This window comes from Elgaria multicarinata, chromosome 10 (assembly GCF_023053635.1).
Source record: "Elgaria multicarinata webbii isolate HBS135686 ecotype San Diego chromosome 10, rElgMul1.1.pri, whole genome shotgun sequence".
NCBI classification, from domain to species: Eukaryota; Metazoa; Chordata; class Lepidosauria; order Squamata; family Anguidae; genus Elgaria; species Elgaria multicarinata.
Window position 1 is genome coordinate 76,890,927 of NC_086180.1, and position 16,057 is coordinate 76,906,983.

At 39.0% G+C, this 16,057-nt stretch overlaps 1 protein-coding gene across 5 annotated transcripts in view; it reads right to left on the minus strand.

Annotated features, from left to right (window-relative positions):
- The window catches only part of RAPGEF2 (Rap guanine nucleotide exchange factor 2), a 179,466-nt gene that overhangs the window by 26,752 nt on the left and 136,657 nt on the right, over positions 1-16,057 (minus strand). For all 5 annotated transcript variants that reach the window (XM_063135424.1, XM_063135423.1, XM_063135422.1 and 2 more), the window contains 10 exons: positions 15,238-15,415; positions 13,313-13,449; positions 11,527-11,685; positions 9,958-10,110; positions 9,509-9,673; positions 7,426-7,533; positions 7,116-7,319; positions 6,904-7,012; positions 4,828-5,074; positions 2,436-2,593 (listed from right to left, as the gene is read on the minus strand). In XM_063135424.1, the coding sequence (XP_062991494.1) occupies positions 2,436-2,593; positions 4,828-5,074; positions 6,904-7,012; positions 7,116-7,319; positions 7,426-7,533; positions 9,509-9,673; positions 9,958-10,110; positions 11,527-11,685; positions 13,313-13,449; positions 15,238-15,415 (1,618 nt within the window). The remainder of the gene's footprint in view (positions 1-2,435; positions 2,594-4,827; positions 5,075-6,903; positions 7,013-7,115; positions 7,320-7,425; positions 7,534-9,508; positions 9,674-9,957; positions 10,111-11,526; positions 11,686-13,312; positions 13,450-15,237; positions 15,416-16,057) is intronic.

Sequence of the window (16,057 nt, forward strand, 5' to 3'; positions counted from 1 at the left end):
GGGGTGCCCGATTTTCAAAAATTTCCCAAAAATCAGGGGATGATGGGATTGCCTTGAAACTTGGCGTGCATGTGGACACGTGGATAAGCTATCATGGTGCTGAGTTTGAGGTTTCTAACGTGCAAATTGACGGAGCTATCTAAAGGGGTGTGAATTAGGGTTATGGGTGGTGCGTTAGAGGGTAGAGCCGCGCCAAAAATCAGGGGATGATGGGATTTGCTTGCAACTTGGCGTGCATGTGGACACATGGATAAGCTGCCCTGGTGCCGCGTTTGAGGTTTCTAACATGCAAATTGACGGAGCTATCCCAAGGGGTGTGAATGGGGTGCCCGATTTTCAAAAATTCGCCAAAAATCAGGGGATGATGGGATTGCCTTGAAACTTGGCGTGTGTGTGTATACGCCCATGAGGTGTCATGGTGCCAAACGTGAGGTTTCTAACTTCAACGGAAAAAAAGTTGTTTACTTTTTTAGCTTTCAATGCAACCCTATGGGGGGCAAAAACGGAGCTCCGGATCCGGAGCTCCGAGCGGAGCGGAGCGGAAGTGGGCGGAGCGGGGGCGGAGCGGAGCGACCCGCTCCGGAAAATGGCGGATCTGCAAGTGAAGCGGAGCGGGGGGTCCGTGCACACCCCTAGTAATTAATATCCTTTTCTATAACAAAATGGTGCTTACCACCAGGATCAGGGCAGTAGAAGGAAATCGTGTTTTATTCTGTAGTCATGCTGGCGTGACATGATGAGTTAAAGGCACACTCTTCTGCATATTTAGACAAGAAAAAGTCTCACAACTCCCAGAATCCCCAAGGATGGCTGGCTGGTGAATACTGGGAGTAGTGGGGCTTTTTTCTGTCTAAACATGCATATGATTCACCTTAAGTCAGTTTAAAATGTGAAACTCTGCACACGTGTGGAAACATAAAAAGAAATAACAGGGTTGCCATTGTTGTGCAAGGTGTCCTGGTGGCCCACTCAGTCTGTCTGAGACTGTGCACTGTGGAAGTGAAGTGATGTGTTTTAAGATATAAAGTGGGCTGTAAGACCATTACATCCAGCATCCAAATTTGCTTAGCAATACCACTGTAAGCTGGTGCCTGACTGGGCAGAGAGATATGTTGAATGACTCACTTGTACTGTATTTCAGTGATTTTAACATTATGTAGAATATGTTTGTCTTAATTGTGTGCTGTAGAAGTAGACATGTTGGCCATATTGGGGTGGGCACGCCATCTTGGGGGCTGGCAACAATGGGGTGTCCTCTCTTTTGATTTCCCAAATATGGTCACCCTACCTAACTTCAGATACTTCACAATTCCCCCTTTGCTGTGATATTTTTAAATCTTTGAAATCTGCTGCCCAAGTGGCTTTCACATTAAGATTGAGATTGAATGGTGGCAATCTGGCAAAATACTGAAAAGGATGTCAAAATTTGGATTTGCGTTTTTCAAGTTGCATAATAATTACACAGGGAAAATGTATTGAAAGTTGAAGAAATTATTCCTACTGCTATAAATATCCCCACACTGAAATGTTGATTTACAAATCCACCTAACACAGCACACAGTTTTATGTTCCTCCCTAAGCTCTCCTCTGCTCTTCCAAGCTATATGGAACAGCAATTCTGACAAGCTGCTTTCTTTCTGCTCTAGTACATTCCATTTCCTGAATGCCTCCCCCATCTCCATCTTTAACACAGTCCAAAGAAACAACGAAACTATTTAAACGGTTTAAAGCACACACTGTGGCTTGAAATTATAGCCCAGCTTTCCTTAAAGCTCTTAAGGGAGCATTATCTGTTAATGTTAAATAGAGTACCGGGGGGGGGGGGGGGGGGGGAGAAACATCACAGAGGATAAAAGGCCAATGAAGTCTATACCAGAAGGTAATCTGCATCAAAGTAATATCACACAATACAGATACTTCCTGTTTATAAATATTCCAACATTACTTTGCCTGGTATGTCATCTGAGCAAGGACTACAAGATTTTTACTGTCTGCACAGTGACTGTGAGAAATCACTGGTAATTCATGATGGCTCAAATTTATTACAGCGTTTTTCAGTAGATTCATTTTTGACTATTTGTGTGTCCTTTAAATACAAGAAACACATGGAGAGGACTTTCACGTAAAACAGACATGCACATCTCAACATAAACAATTGCTGTCCAAATAAACCAAAGGCTACTTCAAACTGCATGTTATATACGGGTATCTGTCATTTTACAATTGTGCACATGCACCTAAGTTGTCATTTACTCAGCTACACACATAGACTGATGGTTTCATGGTTGTCACTTCCATATACTTCCCCACGAAAAATGGCATTTTCACACTATTTTCAACCAAACACAAGGTGCATGTCTTTGTACTTCAGTTGTGATACACATATACAAAATATGAGGTGGCCCTAAGGGTGGCAATAAGAACTTGAGGCTCACCTGGGGTTGTGTTGAAATCTAAGATGCGATGATGTGACTGTAGTAAGTCAGGATTGCTTGAAGACAGTGTTCCACTGACTGGCAGAGCAGGAGGAATGTGCTTAGTTTGCCTCAACCCTACAATGCTGTCATCCTGAGATTGGCCAATTCCAATATCACTAGAGGGGGGAAACCAAAAATATACAGTGCTTTTATATTATCTAGAATAATTGGAATTTCTTATTTTCCCCATATTCTTGTAAGATGACTTACATACACACCACCGTCCCTGTCTATACCCCCACACCATATAGACTTTGTGAATATAAGCATAGGTTTGCTTCACTAAAGGCATATCCGCTAATAAGGTAACAGCTGAATTGGGATTATTACACCTAGGTCTTGATGTAGCTGTAAAGCTCAGGAATTTTTTTTTTTTGCATCCAGAAGCTATGGAAATGTGCGTATGTATGTGGTCCCATTTCAAAGTTCGCATTTTTCAGGAAAAGAAATGTTGATACACTTCTCCTCGTATCATTTCCCCTCAGAGATCCAGCATGTTATTAAGTAACAACATTAAGTTTACTTTCAAGTTAAGTTATTGCGGAAATACATGAGAGCATATTTATTACAACTTTAGGATGCAACCCAATGGGGATGGTAAGACTCCAAACTCCGGGGCGTATGGACATCCAATGCAGAGCGTGAGGAATGACAGAAGCAATCTTCGCCTCCACACTCCTCCTGCCCTGCATTTTAGCTAGACAGTTGTTTTTGCCCTTGTAGCTGATGCATTGGGAAAAGGGAGGGAAGGAGGCTGGGGATACGGCATAAACCGTGCCATCCCTTCCCCTCCATGCCCACCAGCACATCCCCATTCCCTCCTCTCTTGAGGTCACATTTGCAACGTTGGAAAGGCAGCCAGCATTGTTCTCTGCACACTATTTATGATGGGGAGGGGGAGGGGAGCTTGGACTCCTGGGTCCAAGATAAGAGCACTGCCTACAACCACAGATCCAGGAATCCAAATATCCTATCCCCCTCTACAGTCGTCTAGGGACTATAGCATTGCTCTCTTACTGAAGAATTGCTACTAAATCTTTCAAGCACAAAGCAGAAAATTTTAGACCATCAGAATATTCAAGGTTACACCTCCAGAATTATGCATAATGTAAGACTGACGGTCACTGCAGCTACCAAAAACTTTTCTACACAATAAGTTTGTTTCAGTGGACATTGCCTGACAAATATGACTGCATGTTACACAGAAAGAAGTTTAATTTTGAAGCAGCTCTACTATATATCCAGTGATGTTGATGGCACAGAAACAGGATGTCTATGACCATCCAGAGACCTTCTTTATAAAAACAAACTTGGGCATGTCCAGTGAAAAATCTGTAGCTTTTTGAATAACAGCCTCCGTATCATCCGATATGCATGGCTAACAACACGTTACAGGGAGAATATGCAAGTTTAGCTTAATAGATGAATATCAAGGGTCATATGAATAAGCTGTGGATGGTAATTGCATCGATGCAGAAACTTCTGAAATGATTTAGACCCCATGTCAGTGCAACTGTACGCTGGTCGCACATCAATATGCAATGGAGCAGCAGGATCCAAAACATTAATGTGATTGCTCTGGCAAAACTTCCAAGAGGGTGTGCACTAGTGGGTTACTCTGAACTTTCCCTCTTCAATTCTTTATTACATTTCTATTCCACCCAATAGCCAAAGCTCTCTCAGAAGAAACACAGTAGTTACATGCAAAGGAACCAAGCCATCCCTGACCACTCCTCCAGTACGACAATGGAACCAGTTACCTAGGCAGGTTGTGGGCTCTACCACAGAGGCATTCAAGAGGCAGCTGGCCAACCATATGTCAGATATGCTTTAGGGTGGATTCCTGTATTGAGCAGGGGGTTGGACTCGATGGCCTTATAGGCCCCTTCCAACTCTACTATTCTATGATTCTGTCCCTCCCTCTCTCAGCTGGGTGATCAAACGCTCCCCTCTGCCCCCAGGCTTGGAAGGAAGATGTGTGGCTACTAATTTCGGTTTCATGGCAACACAGTTACTGGTGACGTTTTGTTTCTCTTCGGTCTTTCCCCATAGTCCATCTCATCTGCCCTCCTCTGTGCCATGACACACATGAGCAAACTTCACTTGTCAAATACCATCTGCTTTGGTTCTGTCTCAGTGACAACACTTGGGTAGGTACAGTCAGGATTGCACTCAATCCTACCATAAAGATGCTTGAGCCCTAGTTCTCCCTCTTGTCCCTGGTTTATTCCTGTGCCTTTTGCTTGTATTCAATTGTGAAACATAAAAAATGCATTAGTCACATATCTAAGCTAATGTACTACGTATGAGTCAGAGGAAAACACACTATCGTGCCATATACCACACTCACTTGTAGGGTTTCTGAGGCAGGATACTGATGCGGGTTTTGTCTAGTATCTTCTTGAGCTTGTTTCGGCCACCAACAGTGTTGGCTTTGCTTTTCTTGGTTACTTTTTCCAATCCTATCACCTGTTCCACATCAACTGCAAGATCTGGGATGGAGTAACGGCTTGCTTTTTTAATGTCACCAATTTTAGGCAGATGAGGTGCACCGTTTCTTTTCTCCTCAGACAACCTTGTCAGAAGTTCTTTAAAGACTGCATAGCAATGAAATGGATGGAAAAAATAGAAACATAAACCCAAAAGAACTGTGTCACACCCATCTTACATAGACTATAAAGTGAGTGGAATTTCAAATCTGAACAAAAATCATCTTCTGATATAACACTACTTCCTGCCTAATTCCACAGAACTGTGTTCTTGTGATTTCTTTTATCCTGTATCTCATGAAGATGAGAGTTTAGAAGACCATGAACTGCAAAAAGGCCAAGGGCAACTTTATTTCTGAAATTTGAAGGCAAAAGTTATAGCATGTTACCTTCCAGAAACGCACAGGATTGCGTCCTTAGTAACTTTACACTGCTTGCCTTAAAGTAATTCCAAAGTAAGTGACTTGGCTCATTTGTATTTACTAATATTTAAATGTTATGCGAACATGAAGTCAGATTTCATTATCACAGTAGTTGTTTCTGACCTTAATCTATCCTAAACATCAGCAACAATCCTTTGTATTTTAAGACTACAACCCTATATCTACTTACCAGTGGAAGTGAATCCTACTGAATGAGACATTTTTGAGCAGGCACATCATTTTAGAGATGTTCTGCAAGTCAATTGATTTTGATTTTTTTTTAATTATTGTGTGTGGATGTAAAAAAAACACCATCTTAAACTGAATTGGATCAATGACTCATTTAACCCAGTGCTGGATCTGAGGCTTCATAGTAAAATTCCATTATCTCAGCATTATCTTCTTAAATGAAGAGGCACGAAAGCTGTAACACCATGCATAAACTGTTTCAAAATATTGAGTTTAAAATTTCCTCTCATACTTTGCATAGTCCACCTATGAGGTTTCTGCCAAACAAGGTAGTGACAGACAAGGTTAGCAATGGTTTAAAAGATCAACTGGCCAAATTAATGGTGGACAGGAACATTAGTGGTTATTGGGACAAATAATTCGGATTATTATTCCATACAGTCATAGCATGCTCTTTACACACTTCCTGGACCTCATTTTAGAAAACAACACTCTCAAAAACAGAGAAGTGGAATATATGGACTGTTGACCAGACCCAGTAAAACTATTCTTGTGATTAAACTGAAAATCCTGCTCATATTTAAGCAAAGTGTTTCTATTTCTTGTTATTATCTTGTTGTCTTTTGTATTGTCATAAAATATTACCCAATGTTTGTGCACTGGCTCATATAAAGCAGTATCTGTGAAGATTAAAATAGCATCCATTACAACAGCAAATGTCTCACTTCCTACCCTCAAGGAATCTTTTTCTTTTTTCTTTTGCATCGACTTGCCTTTAGAAAAGCCATTATTGCATGTTTTCAGACATGCATTCTGAGAAAATACTCCAGTTTGTACCATCAAAATAATCCACCATGGCTTATTTAAACTGTGGTGTGTGCCAAGCATGTACGGGCCATGATTTGAATAATCACCACTCGGGCATGAACCTGAAGGCATGGCTTTTTGTAGGGGGAAACAACCCTTTGATAACCAATGGACTGTTATAGGTTTATTAGGGGTCGGTTTCCCCCTCCAACAAGCCATGCCACCCAGGTTTAGAAGACATGAGAAGCCTTGCCCAGGAGGTGATTATTCAAATTGTGCCCTGTATGCATGGTCGCTTATTTTGATCATGCGAACCAGGTCAGTGGCCAGTGACATTAAAAGAGTTATTAAAAGTGCACAGTAAATCATGGCACTAGGGCTGTGCATGGCACAAAAAGATGGCAAATTGTGGACAAACTTTGGGAGCATTCTGTCTGCCTTTCGGGAACTTCTCGCCTCCAGTTTGAAAACCACCACATTATAATAAACCTTACCCTGAAAGTATGCCTTAAAACTTACCAAATAAGTTGGTTTTCACAGTGATAGATAAATGTGTATTATTTCGAAGAATTTCCATGGCTTTTGATAGCTGAATATTTTCAAAGTTTTGGCCATTCACCTCCAATATCTAGAAAGCCCACATAATAAAGAAGAGATGGCATCTATTCTTTTCATTTAATTCACAGTCACTGATATTTCAAGAACAGTCACTTAAAATTTAAATTACATACCTGATCACCACGTTTCAAGCCTGCTTCAGTGGCTTTGCTACCTGAATCTACGCTGTCAACAAAGATTCCAAACCCCTTTTCAGATCCTCCCAACAATAAGAAAGGCAAAGGGGCTTCCCGAGATGGTTTTGTTAGTGTTATCATTCTTCGTTTAGCTTTAGCAGCACATGCAATATTTAACAGCCTCAGATGTCCACCCATTTTCTGCCAGAGGGAAAAAAATAATAACAGAACCATTAGGTGTATGTCAGTTAGTATCTATGTAGCATCACAAAGGGTGTTTTTTTTGGGGGGGGGGAATTATTCGTACCTCTCTTTCCAAATTGTTCTCAAATTCCTCCAGAAAACGAGTCATTGCAAGATCGCCCTCAAAATCATTGAAGTGATTGTTCACCCACAACAATACTACCCGTGTAACCTGAAGGAAGCAATATTAAATTGTAGTAGTTTTAAACTAGTTTAAATTCTAAGTATGAACACATACTTTAAAATTTGATCAAGTAACATCTAGCCTTTTTCTAGGAATCCACCAAATTAGTTTTTTCTTTTTTCTCTTTTTTTAAACAACAATCTGGGTCTTAAACAAAGCGTCACATATGTTCAAAATTCTTTCATATTTCTTTTCTAAAAACAGAAATCTGGCATCATACATATCACAATCAATAAGAAACTACATTAACGTTCTTTCAATAAATTAGTTTTAAAATGGTAGCAATCTGAAAAGCAATCTCATTTTTCTTCCCGGAGGACGAAAGTTTATATTGCTTGGTTCTTTAAATTTCTTAGCATTCTACTTTTCAGTCTTTCCAATGTCAAAGGGACATCACCTTCAAAGAACCAGCTGTATTCTTAAGAGTGTAGAGAAGGACTCCTTAAAGATTTTGGAAATTAGGAATAAGAGATATATAATGATTTAAAAAATATTTTTATACTAGACTTCGGGCTCATCTACACCAAGCAGGATATTCCACTATGAAAGTGGTATATAAAAGGCAGAAGCCACACCAAGCAGGATATAGCACTATGAAAGTGGTATATGATCTGTGTCACCCAACGGTTGTCAGTGCACTTCAGTACCGCTATAAAGCAGTAGTGTGGCTCCTGCCTATTATATACTGCCTTCATGGTGGAATATCCTGCTTGGTGTAGATGTGCCCTATCTACCTTTTGACAATGACACAGAAGAGCGCCTTCTATTTCTTGACATAATTTAGAATTCCAAATACTTATTCTTCTAGTAAAACTAGTGACTATCAAACAAAGAAAGAGTGCACGCACAAGAATTGAAGCAACAGGCTCTGAACAGTTTTATGAAGATAATGGTTTAAAAATAATTTTCAGTTACTTTTTGGCCTCAAAGGCATGCCAGATTTTTGCATGTTCCTTTAATATGCTTTTAGATATGCTACTTTATTTCAAATGAAAGCCTTTGCTCCTGCTGTGTCAGCAAACTGATTCAATACCAATAGCCACTATTCATTATACATATTTTAATAATGTGGAGCTAATACCACTGTCACTTCTATGCATTTACTAAATACCAGCTTTATTGCAGTCTTTGGTAACAATGATCTGAGTTTAAAGGATCCATAAATAGATGTTGACATGAAGAAAAATTCTTACAACGTGCTGTTAGGAACCCATGGGACAAAGACTTCTCAAGAAAGATCCCTGTTCAGCTACAATGACTCCAAGTTGAAAGGATTTGTTTGATTTCAGCAACCTAACATTAATAAAGTTTCCAGATGCCCCAAAATTAAGACATAAATCATTGTACTGATGGGGAACTTCTCTAATGTGACCCTCAAGGCTCCCCTACAGCCATGTCAACTTCCTTGGCATGATCTTCCTTGGCATGATCTCCCTCAGATCTGACATAGATCAGCTGATGAGAAGGCCCAACCTTCATTTCCATCTGGCATGCTGGGTAGAGAGGATTAAAATTCCTTGCCCAGCACTTCATTAGGTATGAAACTACCCCCTTCCTCTGAGAGGACTGTGTCTCTGTCAATGGCATGTATGTGTGTACTAAATTTCTAACCCCAGAAAAAGTCTTTTAATTAAAAAAGGATCTCTATCTGAACTCAAAAAAAATTGGCTAAAGCATAGTCAGTCATGAATGTCAGATGTGAAAGCATTGATCTGACCACTCAAAACAACAGAAGTATAAAAGTTGTCTAATTGACTCAATTTCAGATGAAAATGGACACATTCAACAGCTTTTACTACATTGCATATGGGTGAAATAAACAGGTGGTATACTATATTATATCAATTCCTTTTCCCATTGGAAAAGTATGTTTGTCACCTTCTTTTTGCCCAAATAACTAGGCCCTAGTTAGTTCGTATTAAATACAGACAGTTATATTTTAGTAGGTCATTATTAATGCAACCTTATCCCTGAGGCTAGGATCATTGAACCACTCCAATAACTTCTTTCCCACTTCCATTGGGCTGGAAAGGAAGGTCCTGTAGGTCAACAAGAAATCCTCTATAAACGTTGGATCCACTACTGAATGTTCTTCCACCAAATGCATTGTTAACCTTTCCGACGTTCCCTATAAAATGTAAATGTTCAAATATCAGCATACATGAACGTTTTTCAACTTGCATCCCCTTTTTTGTTTTACTAGAGTTAAGATGGTAAGGCAAATTTATTGGACTAAATTTACAGGATACAAAACTCAGGAATAGATATTCTCCCCCCTCATAAAATTACCATTATTCAAAATCTGTACAATAGGATGAAATCTTTACCACATTAAGATATAGATCGAAAACAGAATATTTGAAAAGAGCATATAGGATTGCCTTTATGTACATTGTGATACACAAAATATACCTTGATAACAATGTGACCCTTTCTCGTTCCAGTACGATCCAATTCCCTATGCTCTTTAACCATAACAATCTCTCCTTCTTCTTCTACCTTCTGCATGTTTTTTTCCACTTGATTGAGGATGCGGCAATAATCTTGCTGGGCTATGCACACAAACTAGAAAAAAAATATTGCAAAAGACATATTCAAAACTAATGGCATCTAAACTTTTAGATCCCTTTCTGGCTGAATTATTTTAACTCCTAGTTAAGGAGTGCTATAGTTTTGGAATCTCCAGTGTAACATAAACCACAAAGTCAGATCTTTGACACCATGAGGCTAATTTAGAAATAATAAGCTTTAGTGGGGTTATTTTTCATTAATTTTCCTTTGTATTTAGGGTAAAAAGATATTTTTCAAAATTGAAATCACAGCCAAATCCAGAATACTTTAAACAGAAATTCCACAAAGCCCAAAACATATTTCTGATTCTGGAAAAGCCGATACTTTAAGAAGGCTACTATAAGCAATACAAATTCTCTACTAACATTGCAGTAGTAGTATCTTTTAAACAGTGAATAAGCAAATGCGATTTGCTATAATTTCTGCTACAGCAAGTAGCTGAGTAAGCCACTATGATAAATTCTACTATAATTCCTGTCTGAGGAAAGTACATGATTAATGGATTCACTGTGAATTGATGACTACCACAGAAATCTCATATCACTATCTTTCCTCTACTGTTCCTCCAAATAAAAGCTAAAGCTTGCTCACATTTTCTTTAGGGAAATACCTAGTTTCCATCTTGAGGGCATATAAAAATGAATGATGGAAGGAAAATCCCTCCTAACTGTTGTTTTCAGTATTAAAAACAAATAGCTATTTCTTCCCCTGTTATCAAGATACAATTGCCTAGGACAAAAAAGTGAAGTACAAGCTGAAGGGGCAGTATTGCAGTTTAAGATTGATAAACAAAGGTCAAGGAACACCTAATTACTTTGAACGAGTTCAGATCTCCAGGGCCCAATGAACTGCATCCTAGAGTAATAAAGGAGCTAGCAGAAGAACTCTCAGAACCACTGTCTATTATCTTTTCGAAATCATGGAAGACAGGTGAAGTGCCAGACAACTGGAGGAGGGCTAATGTTGTCCCTACCTTCAAAAAGTGCAGAAAGAGGAACCTGGGAACTACAAACCAGTCAGTCTGACATGCACCCCTGGGAAAATTTTGGAGCAGATTATACAGAAGTCAGTCTGAAAGCACCTTGAAAACAATGCAGTGATTACTAGAAGCCAGCATAGATTTGTCAAGAACAAATCCTGGCAGACAAACCTGGTCTCATTTTTTGATTGGATAACCTCCCTTGTGGACTGTGGGAATGCTGTGGACATATAGGCCCCTTCCAACTCTACTATTCTATTATTCTATGAATTCCCAATCTCTTCCTTGTGGCTGTGCCAGAGGAGGAGAGAGGAAACTGCACAAGCCCAAGGCTTGTGCATGTAACAATAAACCATAGTTTAACATTATGCATGGATCATCCCAATATGTGCATGCTATTCTAACACCTCGTTCAAATTTTCAAGTTCTACCTGGCAGTCATCCACTTTGGTTCTCATTACTCCTTTCATGTATTCTTTGTCCATGGTAGGTGAAACACCAAAACTGTTTCCCATGCATAATATTTCTGTTCTTCCATCAGGATATGTTACTTCCACAGAACCATTCAAAATAACAGACCAGGAGTCCAGCTAAAAATAAAACACAGTGATTTCACCTTTTCAGGCAGCAGCATCCAAACTTTAATAAACTTCTTGCAATAGAGAAGAAAGGAAGAGAGAAAAGTAGTCATATATTGCATAGCAAACATAAATACTTAGAATTCTCAGATATCACTTCAATTTCTGCAAACTTTACTAACAAACTTTATACACCCACAAAGGGTACAGGAAGTCCAGAAAGCTTTACTGCATGTGTAGGTAACCTGATGCCCTCCAAATATTTTAGAGTACAACTCTTTTAATTCCTGACCGTTGGCCATACTAGCTGGGATTGAAGGGAATTATAGTCTAAAACATCTGGAGGACACCAAGTTGCCTACTCCTGCTCCACTGGATCTTCTGGCCTGAACGTTACTTTCAGGGAGACGGAAATTAAGCATTTGATTTCCTTCTGCTATAATCTACATTAAGTACATCTGCATAGCCTATGAGCTGCATGTGCCCCTTGGGGGAGGGTGGTCTCCCCTGCTGATGCCCTTGTTGCATTCCAAATTCACCTCCCCGGACCTCTCTCACTATACTTCTGGTCACATGGGTCCTAAAACAGACTCTCTTGCCACTCTAGCCTGCCATACTCTGTGGTTTCTCTCTCTAGAATAATATTGAGAGGGAAACCAGATGGTATGGCGGTCTTGAGTATCTTCTGCTGATGTAGCCTGCTGCACTCCGGCACTCCAGCAGGCCTACCCAGCTGAATTTTAAGATGCCTTTTTTAATGGTGTGCTGCTTTTAATGATGCACTGGTTTTAAATGTTTGAATTAGTTTTATGTACTTTATGGTGTTTTTATTTGTGTTGTACCCCACCTCGATCCAGAGGGAGAGGCGGGTAACAAATAAATATATTATTATTAATTATTATTATTATTATTATTACTCACTTAATCTTGTTATTTGTGAGGGAGAAACCCTGGAGTAAGATGACCTAGAGCAGCCACCTCTCTTCTCTAAGCAGGGAGAGGAAAGCCTTCCCTGCACAGGGAGGGAGTGTTGAGGGGGTGGGGGTTAACCCTTGCATCCCCCAGTTCCTGATGACAATCCTGTCATGAAAGAAGTCAACATGGCACGTGTGTGTGTGTGAGAGAGAGAGAGAGAGAGAGAGGGGGGAGGGAGGGAGGGAGAGAAAAGGGGGAGAAGTAGGTTACGGAGGAGTGCCCAGGCTCTGCCTACTATTGGCTTTCACCACACACTTCCAGCATGTAGCCCCTGACCTGCTACCTCCTGTCCCATGTGGCCCTCGGGGGCAAAAAGGTTGGCCACCCCTGCTATATGGCAAGAAATGGCTGGACAATCCCAGTATTTTAATCAGAAGCCTTCCAAAATTCAATTATTTGTGGTACAATACACAGAGGTAACGCATTCATATTTGCATAAGGAAAGCTAGATTCAAAAATGCATATAAGAGCAATGTATCAATCTTATTGAAATGTCAAAATTGTAACCAAGCTACATCAAACTCATTCTGTTCAGTAAGTTATCCTGATTATTTGTAAGCAACAGTATAATATTATTTTCTTCACTGGTATTACTTTAGAGCTTGCGAACAGTGTTTCACATACTGCAAGGAGACCAAAGCAATTACAGACAAAATGTACTTACCTCTTCTCCATCATTTAGAACTATGGTCCCTGCCCTTTCTACGACTGCAAACACCATCACAGCACAGAGTTCTCTCCTCACTGACATTGTCATATTAGCAAATGCTGGTAACTGATGCATGAATTCAAGGAGTTGTTCTAAAGGAGAACGAACACACTGATTATACATTTATAAGCAACATCTTAGTAAGGAGAGTTCAGAAATACGTTCGAAAATTCTAAAACTGGTATTATTCCACAATGTGCGGCATGCTATAAAATATTTTAATTGTTTGCTTCTAGACTTAAAAGAAGTAAATCACACTATGTTTAGCAACCAATGTAATATGCAAATATATTAAAACAGTTGTCACCTGAAAGATATCCCACCCATTTGCAATATGTAAGTGGCCACCCTATATAATCCATTTGGGAGAATAAACCGATGGTGACCCACTTCTTTGAAGTGGCCCTACTTGCTGCCTGGAATAAGCCCACTAAAATCCAGTTTAGTCTTATTCTGCTGGTATTTTACAGTTGATGTAATATACTCTTCTTCTACCATACTTTTTCTTACAAACAATTTTATTCTACAGCTCCACTGAGAATGCCCAAGTTGGTTAACAACTAACAAACAAACATACAAACGCCTTTGAAGGCATTTCATGTTTTAGAAGAGATTTATCGTGATTGGTATTTGACATGTGGTTATATTTTAGTCAGTTTTATGTTGTTTTAATGGTTATGTAGCCACCATGGTTAGGAACGGTTCACACGACATGCTAAGCCACGGTGGTTAAGCATTTTGAACTAAATATTGTGGCTTAGCGTATTGTGTAAACCATTCCTAACCACAGTGGCTACATAACCACGATTTAAACACGCTCACTAACCATTTGCTGCAAAAGGTTAGCAGCTTAACCATGACTTAGCATGTCGTCTGAACAGGGTTATGGTCTATTATTGCAAGCTTTTCATAGAATCATAGAATAGTGGAGTTGGAAGGAGCCTATAAGCCATTGCATCCAACCCCCTGTTCAATGCAGGACTCCACCTTAAAGCATACCAGACAGATAGCTGGCCAGCTGCCTCTTGAATGACTCTTGATTATCCTGATCTATCTGCCAGAATTGAGATATTGAAAATAAGTCACCTACCCACCTGGTTCACATGTAATGATAACCCAGAGTACGGGTTGTTAACCATGAACAACCCAGAGTTCACAACCCAACAAGAAGTCATGGATTCTATCTCTACATTGTTCATGGTTAACAACATATAATTAAACCATAGTGTAAGGTTCACATGTAATGACAATCCACAATTCAACAACAATACACAATATTCATAGTGTGGGTTCTCATTATATGCAAACTGGCCCACCATCTTTGAGACTGATACTGTTTATAAGCAAAATATGTGTATTTTCAACATGATCGAAGCTCTTTTTTTAACCATTTGAAAACCATCACATCAAGATCTTCAGAGGCAAATTGTACCTTAATTCATAAATAATGCCAATACCGAATTTAAAGAGTAAACACATGTATGCAGAGAGCCAACAGTGTACTTTTGATTATTTTAAAGCATTCCACTTATGCTGCATCATCTAATTACTTATAGCGAGCTTTTTTCCTTTTTTTTTTCTTTTTTGCTGAAGTAACCAGCTTTTAACGAACAAGATTCCATTCTTACTTACACAGAAAAGGGGTAATTAACACTGTTACATTTTAAATCTATAATTTAAATACTGAGATATTTGCTACACTCCTATACATATGTGACTGGACATTTATATTTTCTTTTCTTTTATTGAGTAAACTGTTTGATTTAGTTACATTTTGGAAAAGAAAATACATCTCTGAAAAAAACCTGAATGCCACTAAAGGCAAAAAAAAGAAAGGTATCTTTCCCCTCTTCCTCTTTCTAGATTCCATAGTAGCTTACCAATATCATCATCTGTCCTGTCTATTGGGTCTTTCTCTAGGCAATCTCTAACAATATCCCTGCTCATCAGAGGGTCAGATGCCCTCTCAATATCTTCTTCATCATCATCGTCCTCAGAATCGACTGCTGTCTCTGGTAACCCACTCAGGTCCATGTCACCAGCTTCACTTTCTGTGGCCTGGAATGATGATAAAGTATTCAGAAAAAAACCTTCAGAGCCTTCCTATAATACCATAATAACTAATGACACATAAATGAAGTTAATTTAATATTAATTCCATGGAAAATCAGTGGTTCAGCTTTTCATATCACTTTTCCATTCATTGTGTATGTTTACCAAAAATACAACAGGAATTCACGAAATATTCAAATTAGCAATAAAGTGGATAAAAAACAATGATTTAAAATTATTTTAATTAAAATTAATTAAAATTAAAAAAATAAATTTTAAATTCCAAGCTTTTCTTAAAAGGTAACTAGGTTGATATTAAATAATAAAAATACCATTATCAAAACCTCTACAAGATATATTAATGGGTCCTTTTCTACATAGATGTAAAACAAATTTGATCATTTCCCAAATATGAACTTTACAGTCTACCTATCAAACACAGGCTTTTTTTTTTTCATTCTCATCTCATGAAAACACACTGTTTTAGTTTGTCCAGTAACTTTCAGAATGTACTATCGTGGACATTTAATATTTGTTTCTTTGTTTTGGTGAAGGTGAAGGCAAAGCTGAGCCAAGCTAGACTGAAGCAGAAAGAAGCAACACTGGAAAGGGATGGAAAACAAAAAATAAACAAAAAAAGGGGGGGCG